At 43.9% G+C, this 12514-nt stretch overlaps 1 protein-coding gene across 3 annotated transcripts in view; it reads right to left on the bottom strand.

Moving 5' to 3' along the window:
* Window positions 1-1328: 1328 nt before the first annotated feature.
* The window catches only part of LOC134860627 (neural cell adhesion molecule 2-like), a 183058-nt gene continuing 171872 nt past the window's right edge, over window positions 1329-12514 (bottom strand). The window contains exons 16-18 of one of the 3 annotated variants that reach the window (XM_063877391.1): window positions 10406-10613; window positions 10059-10098; window positions 1329-3644 (exon numbers count right to left, since the gene is read on the bottom strand). In XM_063877391.1, the coding sequence (XP_063733461.1) occupies window positions 3588-3644; window positions 10059-10098; window positions 10406-10613 (305 nt within the window). In that variant the 3' untranslated portion in view covers window positions 1329-3587. The remainder of the gene's footprint in view (window positions 3645-10058; window positions 10099-10405; window positions 10614-12514) is intronic. The other 2 variants (XM_063877389.1, XM_063877390.1) reach the window with 2 other exon arrangements.

Raw genomic sequence — 12514 nt, 5'->3', positions numbered from 1 at the left:
ACCCACCTGCTGGGAGAGTCTGAAATCAGCAGATTAAGAAAGTGGAAGGTTTCCAAAAAAGCTCTCTGCAGGATTTGCTCATGAGGCTATGAGTTTGGGGACGCTCCACTGCCTTGCATGTAGGCAAAGGTTTAAAAAGTGTATTTTAGTGGGCGTCTCTCTTAGGAATTCGGCAGGCAAGGAGTCATCTACGTGCATGCATGAAAACTTCCACAATGGCAGGGAGGTTTCTTCCCAAACTTGTTCTTCCAGCTTGGATTAAGGTGCTGTCAGAGAACAGTATCATGGGAGGCTTCTGCAAACGGAAAGATTAGAGGAGAAATATTACCTGAAGGCTTACTGCGCTATCTTCCCACGTGCTGTGAGACTTCCCGGCGGCGTTCAATACTCTAAAAAACACTGTTTGCTTACGTGTGTGTGGTCCAGAAAGTAATCACCCGTCTGTCAGGCTGACATGTGACAGAACAGTGGGACGGCTTCAGTGTCTTCCTGCGATTGTTCGACTCATCCCCACCTCCCAGGGCGGCCGATATCGCTCCTCTCTGCATCTCTTCATCCAAATGAGACTCGGGTGTTTGATGTGCAGACTTCATTTGAGCCCCTGTGGGAGACCAAGTTGAAGTTTGTTCCCCTTGTTAACAGAGGCCTTTGCAGCCAGGATCCACCAGGCGGCCCGCTGCTTCCCTCCCTCCCTCTCGTGGGACGGAGACGTCTGAGAAAACGTTATCTGCTGACTTCAAATGAGAGCTGAAGAGGGGGCAGCTTTGTTAGGGAACACTGTGGCTCCCTCATGCTATTCACAATTGTTTTAATTCCTCCTTTGAGCAGAGCTCTCTCAGCCTCTCTGTTTTTTTATTATCATTAAAGCACTTCTATTGTTTCAAGGAAAAGGAGGCCAGATTTAGATGCAAGGCAGTTGGGGAGGAGCATTGAGGGGAGGTTTAGGAATGACCTTGATGAAAATAGCACTCTGGATATAAGAGGGCCGCCAAATTAAAAGCTACTACTTCCAGTCATTATGCTAAGCTAACTGGCTGTTTGCTTTAGCTTCACATTACTGATACAGGCGTGAGATTGCTATCATTTCATCTCACTCTCAGTTAGAACAAGTGAATTCAACTGCCGCATAATCTACTTTGGTCTCAAGGATCATATTGAACATTTGAGTACTGTTGAATAAAATAAAACACATTTTAGGGACTATTATTACCTTTGATAGGAGCTCAGAAACACACCCACACACAAGCCATTAAATAAACCAAACAATACACAGCAACGTCTCACTCTCTTCTACCAGGACATGTTTATTTACAGCGGCAAATGACAGGAGTCACAAGTGTTCCACAGGTACGTACAGAGAGACATCAATAGTTCCCACCTCCTGCACAAAGCACACTCAGCAGAGACAGTCCAAGGGACACTGGGGGAGGGTGGGGAAGGTTGGGGACAAAGAGGACACACACACTGTACACTGAGCTCAAACACACCTGTTTTAACCCCCTACAGAAAAAGGAGCATGGAGGAGGAGACAGAGGATGAGAGAGGGGTTGGTATTTAGACTTCAAATACAAAAGAACATGTACAAATCGTATAGCCTCCAGGCACTGTGCTCCCATATTTACAGTCATCGTAACAGGCAGCGAACCGCTCCATGGCAGGACCATCCTTTTGAGATATGCAGGTACAATGCTATGAGGTCTGAGATAAAAACCAATGAGTGTGAGGGGGGGCAGTGGCGGCAGGAGGAGGAGGGATGCTTGCAGACACTTGCTGCAGCCTGGGGAATTAATCACTGTCGAGAACTACATAATCTCGCTTTACAGATCTGTGCGCACTCTGAAACTTGTGGTCATTGCATCTTGTGTGACTTGCAGAGCTGCACGACGCGTCAGGGAAACCAAGGAGTGTACTCCATCATACACTAAAATAAATAAAGGAATAAATTACAACAACATGAAGTCCAGAACAGCAAGATATTGATTCTTCAATTTAGCTTATTATTTAAAGAAAAATAAACCCGGGGGACTTTTATTGTGAAAAATCAGAATGGAAATGGACACACACACACACACACACACAGCCCATCGCTGTAGTCTTGACATCCAGTCGAAGTAGGTAGTTATGCACGTCCCTTTCTGTCCAAATACAATCCACAATCCTAAGACTACATTTCCAGAATGCACAGCACCACGATAAAAAAATTCAATCTTCTGACACATTCTGTGACGGAGAAAAAGCAGCACGATCAAAAACTCATTTGAAGGTTTGCACTGCTGCAGTGGCATTGGGCCACGAGAGAGAGGGTGGGGGGGGGGGGGGGGGGGGGAGAAAAAGGAGAAGGCACACTAATGCCGTAATTACTGTCTCCATCGAAATACCGTGAAATAGCCTTAGGACATGGATTTTTCTTAAGGGAAAGCAAATGACTTAGAAAAAAGCAATATTATACCATCACTGAACTTTGGACCAAAAAGCACAACAGAGGAGGGAGAGAGAAACGGAAAAGAAATCATCTGAGGAGCGTTCACAAAGAAAGCCATACCTGCTGCATTTTGAAAAAAGACACATCCTTTAGGGTATATTTACATAAAAGCTCTGTAAAATATTCTTTTTTTTTTCACCTATGTACAACACATGACAACATCAGAGAGAATAGCGGATCAGACCAAACAACCAAAACTATTTTGTTATTCAAAAGAAAACATGTCGATGTAGCAGACCTTTTCTCGTTTGTTCCCATGCCTTAAGTCCTACCAGCTACACTTTACTGTCCTGTAAATGCTGTTTGATCACACTAAACATGAGTGTCACAACAAAATCCAGTGTCAATACAAAAGGCTTAGCTAACAGTGGCACGTGTGGGGTTACACGGCAACACATTTGTCGTTTTTTGGACCACAAGAGCCCTTTTTCCTCAAATATAAAGTCCAAATTCATCACAATAAGGTCCTGTTTGAATTCACTGCTCAATGGGAATATCAAATGCCTCCTGTTACATGTTCCTGAAGCAATTAAACCCCTCATTTTTGTTAGTGAACTCAGCACACAATGCCTCACATTGCCCAGCTATTAAAAGGCTGCAGTCTAACACTCAGGCATGGAAACAGGTGATTAAATAATGGTGATATCCCGCGGCGAGGGGTCGGCCGCTGTGAGCAAACTGAAAGCAGGAGCATTAGCGGTGTGAGCTATGGGCAATGCCTGTGTGAGAAGTCATAAAGAGGAATGCATAATTTACTGCGTGAAGTCTTATGTGGGCTGTAAACAAAACAAAAAAACATGATACAAAAGAAATCAAATACAATCATTGAGAGCCTTCGCCATGTTTTTTAAGAACATGATACATTTATCACCCAGGGTGTCTGAAAAGGTTGACCCTTCCTCTCTATTTTCTCCCCTATTATTTGTATGTACACATGCCTGTCACTGGGGCATTGTTATAAACAGATATTTTACTCCACTTTTTTCCAGTGCTGTTGTTTCTCTGGGTTTTGGTCTCGAATGTTCTTTTGGTGGCGACCCCCCCTTTTTACGCTTTGCTGTCGTCGGGCTTTGTGTGGATGCTGTTGTCGCTGTGCACTTTGATTTCAATCGTATCCGGCTTGAGAGACTCTTTTCCATTTTCTTCCTTCAGCGGTAGTTTCCTGAGAAGGACAGAAATAGCAGGGTAATGCATCGGTAAATCCACAGGGCAAACGCTTCACTGTTGGCCAATTACAGGAACTTAAAACACATATACAATTACTGTGAATGGACGGACTGGAGTGACCACCGACTCGATGAAGCAGGCACATACGCTGGCTAAATTGCATCCCTGCCATGAGAGTGGGCTTAATGTGCACTCCCTGCTACAGCGACATCCAGCAATCACCTTTCTGTGCATGAGGGAGCTGCACCCTTTGGGATTAATAAAGCTGAACTTAACTGAAGTGAAAAGGCAGCAGGGATATTAAATATAAAAACCCTTAACTGGGCTGCACAGGCCTTAAAAAAAAAATAGACTTCAATAGGTTCATTCCCATGTGAGCTGGATAGCTGGACACCCCATGGAGAGATCTTGCATGAGTAATCACAACCAAATATGACTTCTAGCACCGGATAAGACACGTTTCTGTCTATTTTAGAGCAAAAGTTTTCTTAAAGAGGACATATTAATCTAATTTTCAGGTTCATATTTTGTTTTTTTGCCGCTATTGTGACCTATTTACATGCTTTCATGTTCAAAAAGCTCTTTGTTCAGTCGGATGTGTTGGATCTTGACCAATACTATGGACCAAAAGTCAGGATATCTCAGCATCTGCTTCTTAAATTGTGAGTTTTTCAGTGCTGTGCTCTCATTTCTCTGCCAGTATCGACCTCAATAACATCCCCTCAGCGCTGGCACACCTCCTATTTGCTTTTGATTTGAATCACTTCAAGTTAGAAACAAACAAAACAAAAGCAAAGCGAGATAGAATAGACATTAGAGCCGTTTGATTGGCCGACAGTCTCTCAGGAACGCTTGCTCCTCTCATCCTCCATGAGTTGAGAGAGGGACGTAACGGCTTCATCTTTATGATAATGTGGAGACAAGAGGAACATCTAACTGTGTTTCCACTGATGGGATGTACGAGAGCTCTTATCTGCAATTAGCACAACAAAAAAAGACCTGATCTCAACACAAACTGGGAAAAAGTGACGTAACGTGACTCAAATCATTTCTCATATGCATTAGAGCTTCATATAAAGTATTTGTATTATTATTGATCATATTTGACAGAAAGAAGCTCATAAGGCTCATTCTTTGCATGCTTTGTCTCCACAGTTGTAACAAGTAATGCTTGTACATCTACAAATCCGTTTTATAGTCCATTTAAGCACTAAAGCCAAACCACACCCCCTTTATTGACTTCCCAACAGAGACATATTCATTGTAGAAATATGTAGCACGTTGGTTGTCTGTCCTTTGTCGTTTCATTTTGGAAATAAAGCCCTGTGCTGGGTTTACAGCGAGGGACGTCTCGAGGCAATTTGTCCCTCAGCAGAAAAACTTGCTCCTACGCCTAAACAACAAAAGAGCCAGACAACAATAAACAGTGAAAGTGCAGAATATGAGGAACATATCGAGCCGCTGCTGCTGCTGCCGTTTTTGCACATCAAAGCTTTCAGAATCCTTTCTTCTACGGCGCATCTTGTGGGATTGGAATAGATTTAATAAGGGAAATCAATGAGGAAGCCTGGGTTCAGCTCATCGCTGTCCCCTCATGTTCAGCGTGGGTTTAACAATTCTATCAAGACACCTGGAACAAGGGATCAGTTCAGGACCACGGAGAGAAGATGCTCTGTAATGGCATTAGGAACCTTTAGCTCAGGTTGTACCTCCTGTTAATCATCCAGAGTGCATAAACCATCCATCCATCGCTGCATTCTGACACTCGGTTCTGCACCATCCCCCCTTATTAAGCCATAAAAGAAAATAATTTGCATTTTCAAGGTTTTATGATGTCTGACTGGGAACAAACTCCAAAACGGAGTAACTGAATACGTGATATGCAATGTCTTTGGATGTGTAATATATCATTCATTAAGTAGAAGCTTAAAAACTCCAGCAAAAACAGTGTTAAGTCAATTTAAAAAAGGCACTTTACATCAGCACAACACTAGATGCTTTCCACTGTGAATGTCAAGCAGCAGCCCCGCGTGCCCCTCTATCTAATAAGCCCAAAAATCGTAGCGGGCCAGAGGGGGCTCCCCTTTGGTTGATTGGTGGGTGTTGGAGTTCCTGCACAGTGGAGCCAATTTCATGTGCCATTAGCTCCATGCAAACCCAGATTGGACTTATGTTCACATGGGGAGCTTTTCCTCAACATATGGGAAGGAACCACCAATGCATTCACTGATCCAACATGTAAAGTTTGTCATTAAAAACACCGGGGAAGTAGCTGCTGACGCAACCTGAGCACACTCACTTTCCTCCCCCTCTGGTGTGTTAAAGGGGCCCTATTTTGCTCATGTACAGGATGGGATTTGCCCGTCTGCAGACCACTCACTCTCTCCTACAACTTATAAACTACCTCTATAATAATTGATCCTTGGACTTTAAGGCATGTGAAGCCATGGAGCATGAAGGCCACTGTAATCCCCACATGCTAGCGTCGTCTTTGAAACGCAACGATCAATAAAAATAATATTTGTTTTCCTGTGAGCTTCTCCTCCAGTCGACATTTGTGTCCGGGCAGTTTGCTGCATGATGCAGGTCACACTCCAGTGATACTGTCTCCTATCTGATGCTCATTCCCAGTCTGCTTGCAAAGATAGCAAGCAGACTGCCTCTCTGACTTTGGTTACTAAAACTGGTCTTGCCTTGCTTGTATGGTTTTAACAATATCATAAATGTGCAAAGTCTAAACACACACACACACACACACACACACACACACACACACACACACACACACACACACACACACACACACACACACACACACACACACACACACACACACACACACACACACACACACACACACACACACACACACACACACACACACACACACACTCTCCCTGGGCAGGTGCATTTAGAACCCTGTTTGGGACAAACTGAAATGCCACAGGGTCTCAACGAGGCCTCTTTGATAGTGAGGCCAGCGCCGGCAGCTGTGTGCATCTCATGTTGGGCCCGGGAGATATCAGAGTGTGCATTGCAGATGTGCGTTTGCTTCAAAGTGACACCAAAGCACAACAGGAGCAACTTATTCCTCCCTCTGCAGAACGGTAATTAAGCACAAGGCCATCCACAGAGGATGCATGCAAGCCCGGGGTCTGAACAACACTACGCTGCCGTGGTGTTTGTTTACACTTAATCTTCACTTTGGTTTCTAATACTGGAAGTGGAAGAAGTCTTGCTGAGGGAGCTGTGAATTGAGATGTTCACACGGGGATCTGTGTTACCTGACCTTAAGAAAACCTGTGCAGGATTGTGTGGGATGAGTGTGTGTGCAGACTCTTCTCCAAGGCCGAATAAGAGATGCTTTCTTTTACAGTACATTAGCAAAGGCAGGTGTGCGCCCTCCAAAGCCTTTTATCTTTTCCAGACAATGAGCTTTTTGTTTGCTCCGAGTTAAGACTGCAAAATCACTCTTAATAAACGACTCCTCAACAAGCTGCTTCACAATCTCAACCTCAAGTATGTCAACAACACAACCTGTCACCTAAAAAAGTTTGCAAGAGTGTCTCCATCCAAGGTTTGTATTCACTAGCATGACAATGAGGGGGAAAATTGCTCCCGCTTGCATAATAAAATGCAATGTGGCACAAAGCAGCGATCACAGTAGGGCATCTAATCATGGATGACTGACCAAAGCACTTACAATCCATCACTTTTAATTAAATCACGGTGCCTTTCACTTCATTTTCTGCAACACAACAACCAATTACCAAATAATAATCCTTGCATGTCCTTATTTTGCTTTGACAAGAGCATATTAATGTCATATGACGTGTAAAAGGAACAAAAATGAGTCGAATTAATGGATATTATCAAGAAAACAGCTTTATACCACAGGATACGTCATAGCCACAATCTCCTAGAGGTTCAAGATGTATATGAGACATTCTGGAGGCTGCAACTTGTTTAATGTCCAATTCCTGCGGCGTCTGTGGCTAATCGCTGTTTACCCACTGAGTTTTCTTTCAAACCAAAACATGGTTAGGCTAAAGTAAGTGATCCAGAACCACTGTATAAACGGACGAGTGTCAAAATAAAACAAATCAAATAAAAGCATAGTGTTTGGCTCTCGATGTTTTTCATCTTTTCCAAACGCTGCAGGATACAGAAGCCTTAGCTTTAATCTGGCATTCTGTTTTATACTTCCTGTTGTGATCCATCAGAGTGTGAAGACTGTCTCACTTTTTAACCAGTGGGTAAACAGACAACGGTTCACTGACGTCAGCCTGAAAATCATCAATTTATGCCCAGAATTTATTTGATTTAGGGACAGAAAATTGGCTTGAATTTGTATAAGAGCGGTGTTAAATATCAGAACAGAACTAGTGAAATAATTACAGTTTCCTTCTGTGTTTAAGTCGGAACTTGTGTGTGTCTCCCTCAGGTGCCGTCTGGGAGGCGTGTGAAGGGCCAGACGGCTGAGCAAATCTCACCCCTGATCGCTGAATGACAGGCTGGGGCGGGATAAACTGTGACTATCACTGGCAGAGGATGTGAAGGAAAAACGCCTGGAGATAATCTGGGAAGAAGTTGGGAAAAGATCCTTATTAGAGACTGTAAAACTACCAAAGACGTTCAAGTAAAAACGATATTACAAAGGTGTAATTTCGGTTTTTCTTACACAAAAATGTGAAGGATTTCAGGCCATTTCATCCACTGAAGACACACAGTGAAGATCTTCCAGACTCACAGAAACTGTGTCTGAAGAGGGACTTTTGAAGTGCCGCTCCTCACACCTTTTCAACTTTCTCCCGAGGCAATTATAAAAGCCCAGCTTGCCCCGACTGATCCTGGCACAATTCCACAGATTCATAATAGAAAGACAGCCTCGCCATCCTCCTCGGCCGGCCTCAAAGTTAAACCCCGCGCTGCTGGGAGGGCACTTGCTCCCTGCTGAGCTTCAACATCACAGCGAGGGGAGAAAACAGACGGAGAAGATCGTCTGTGACCCCGGAAACCTTTGTCTTTAAGATCAGAGCTGCACCTCCTCAGCTCACCTCCTCCAAACACAAACAGCCTCTCACCTGCACCACTCATCAGCCTCCTAATTCTTCACCTCTTATCAATACCATTGATATTGCAGCGCAGGGTCTGCTAGTCTTTACAACTTCTCTGAATATCGACATCTTGCAAACTCAGGAGGAGTGTCTGATTATCTTCAGCTGATCTCATTATTCTCTGAGCGCTATGGATGTATGGACAGCCACCGCATTACTTCATTATCCCCAAACTAGCTCAAAGAAGAATTCAATTTTTATACAATTGGGGTCTCGTTTATGCGGTTAGGAAACCAATCTCTCAGAGGCTGCAGAGAGTGGCAACGGAGGTACGAAGACAGGAAAGCAAATGCAAGTCACAAAACAACCATAACTTTATTTGATTGCCACCTGAATTGTGCATATATAGTCAACTGTATCCGTCATTTCATAGAAAAGCACCTATCAAATTGCATTGTGGGAAATGTAGTGTTTTTTGACCTTTTTTGTTCAATTTGATCTTGTGGTAGTCCCTTATTTTTCCTGAAGTGCAATACTATATATTTCTGGCATATTCCCTGTAATATTCTTCATCCTGCTGCCCTTTGAACCCTATTTTGAAGCACTAGTCTGCACCCAAACAACAAATGAAAGATGGACAAACCTGACAATAAGACGCAGGTTGTAAAAAGATTTAGAGCTTTGCTATCTTTCCCTTTGACGACCAATTTTGCACCTATCTCCTTCAATTTATGCGAGGCAGCGCTGAACTGTACGTCTGAGACTCAGTTTTTATTATCTGTGATGCAACTGTGCTAAATTATCAACCCTAATAAAGATGCTGGAGATGCTTGTGTGTGTTTGTCTGCAACAGTGATGTAAAGCTGAGGCCCATTCTGCATGTTGTCCAGTCAGAGTGAGCTTAGTGACTCAGCAAAAGTCATCCCCTCCCTTCCTCCTCCTCCTCTTCTCCTGTGCATCCCAGACACCGGGCTGGCACACTGACAATTTAAACACAGAAATGGCACTGCTGAGGCCGATGAATCACATTGGTATGGGTGCTATCTCACCAAGACGTGGTTCTGCCTCGCACCCTTGCATGAAATAACACTGCCGCTAAATGTGAATTATACTTTAAACTTCATGGGCTTTTAAATCGCACGCTGTCTGACAAGAGGTAAAGCCTGTGATCGTCTACATGCAGAGGCGTTTGCATGCATAATTCATACACAAACACGAGGCATGGGAGCACAGAGGGTTGAGACTTTTTACACATGCACGTCATGAGGTACGCATGCACACCAGGTGAAGTCACTGCACAGACACGGATGAGAGCACTGATGGAAGTGAGTAAGACGTAATCAGAGACATACTGTGGTTGAAAAGGTGGTTGGGCGGCTGTTGAAGGTGTACCTACAGTAAATGATAGAAATAAGTCTCCTTTCTCATTCACAGTGAATATGTTTAAGATGATTCTGAGCTGTACATGATTTTTCTCAATTTCGGGGTCTTTTTTTCACTTAACTCTGTTTTTATCAATCATTTCAGTTCATTTTTACACAGAATTAAACAGCAAAACAAGTTGCAACCCAAAGGCATCCAGATACACCCACAGCAGATGCTCCCTCTGCAAGCATGAATGACCTGGTGACTGACAAACACTGTTACAATAGAGATCAACTATTATCTACTTTAAGAAAAAAGGAGAGAGGACACTCACAGGTAGGCGGCTTTGCCCTCCTCCATCTCTTTGCCCTTGCCGCTGGTGGCTGTCTTTTTGCTGCAGATTGTGCGCGTGATGCACATCAGCAGGCCGCAGTGACGCAGGAAGAAGCAGCTGACGTCCACCAGCACCAGGAGCAGCAGCAGCACCCCCAGGCCCAGGCCCACCACCGTGCTCAGCCCCAGGCCGCTGAACAGGGATTCTGCTAAGGCAGCGAAGACACACACACACACACACACACACACACACACACACACACACACACACACACACACACACACACACACACACACACACACACACACACACACACACACACACACACACACACACACACACACACAGCAGAGGGAAAACACTGTTAGCAATTCTGGTTCATATAGGAAGATGCAGAGGTCGGGGTCAGGACTCACGGGCTTTATAACACTCTAAGGTACAGGCCAGTAAACTAGAGCTTTCTCACCCTGAAAAGTGGTTTCCCAGTTTCCCAGTGGTTACTTTCCAACCACTCGAAGGTCAATGAAATCCCTCCGCAGCCAGCTGGAGGGCTTCCAACACTTAGATAAGTCCTAATCCACAACACCTGGACTCTACGCAACCCCCAGCAGAGGATCTCCATTATTAGAGCGAATCCTCCAAATCTCCCACAAAACAAATCCGTCCGGGCCTTACAGACTTTTATAATAAGAAGTCAATGGAATAAAAGTTTCAGAGACTTATATAAATGAGTGAGAGTAGAGGTACAAGGCTCTCAGACAGGCGGAGGAGGCTTTACTTGGTGCTTTATTTGTATTACCAGAAGCTTTGCTGCTTCCTATCTGTTTAAGAACTTTAATGTTTTGACAAAACCGTTCCTTTTCTCGGCCAGAAACTACTTTTTTCTCTTCTGTATATTTGCCCTCAGGCCCCTGCTTCTGCCTCTCCACTTCCAGGTGCTGAAGTGAGAGTGCATTTTGACGTTAAGTTGAAGCTCAAGGTAGCAAACATCAGCATTGCCATACTGATGCTTCAGCTGCCAGTCCACTGGGTGCATGCTAACTCACGTGGGAGGCGAAGCAAGTACGTTCAGCTAAAAGTTGAAATACTTTCTCTGAGAGCGGTCAGCGCTTTAAAACTGCTCAGACGGGAACAAGCAGCAGTGCCTTCTTTCAGTTGAAAGTAATGAGTAAATGAAGGCTGGGCAGCCTCTCTCAGCGGGCACGGTTGAATAGAGCCGTGCCCTCGAGTGATCCTGGGGTTAAACAAACTGAACATCCACTGTAGGATCGGTGGTGACAGCCGAGGTCACAGCCTGCCAGGAGCAATCAGCGACGGAGGAGTGAAGGGGGGATGCACTCTCATACTTAAGGAGACTCTCATGTGGCCTGCAAGTTAAAAAGGAGGTTCAGACATTAATATGAAGCACCCAGAGACTGTTGGGTGATAAAGTCTGGCACCTCCGAAATAAAAGACTCTAATGTGTGGCAGTGAGCTGACATGCATACTCTTATATATATAAAGTATGCTTCATTTAGCTTAGTTGTAGCTAATCCATTTGTGTTTGTTTGACCCCTTGTTTTGATCACTGTAAACCATGTTGAAATCCCTTCATCTATCTCTAAAACAACTTATTTTAGGACAAAAAGTGCAAACAAAACAGGGACGAATTACATGGCTTTAATCAAAAATTACACCCAATTGTCATATCAAGGCTTGCACTGAATAAGAGGATGCATCTAAGGGGGTTTTGGGATACTTCAGAGGTGTTAGTGAAGCGCTTTCATGCTGTTATAATACAACAAAATCATAAAAATGTGCATAAGAGGTGAGGATGGATCAAGATCCAAAAAAACAGGGTCAAACTTTTCCTAAAAATGCATTAAACTCGGGTATTTTATGAACCTATGTCTGTGTGTTTCTGTATTAATTAGTGTTAACTAGACAAGTGTTTCACAGGCTGTGTAAAATCAGTGTACTTCCCCTTTAAGATCATAATCTACACCCAACTCTAATCCATTAAGTATTTGGACAGCGGCTGAATATTTACAGCTACACATTTTCTCTTCTTTTTGGCTGTTTTTCGTTGCCTGATCCAGAAAATTGGATTTGAAATGTAACAATGGTGCC

The sequence above is a fragment of the Eleginops maclovinus genome, chromosome 24 (genome assembly GCF_036324505.1).
Source record: "Eleginops maclovinus isolate JMC-PN-2008 ecotype Puerto Natales chromosome 24, JC_Emac_rtc_rv5, whole genome shotgun sequence".
Classification (NCBI taxonomy): Eukaryota; Metazoa; Chordata; class Actinopteri; order Perciformes; family Eleginopidae; genus Eleginops; species Eleginops maclovinus.
The sequence above is the reverse complement of the archived record's forward strand: the minus strand, read 5'-3'. Positions and strand labels throughout refer to the sequence as shown.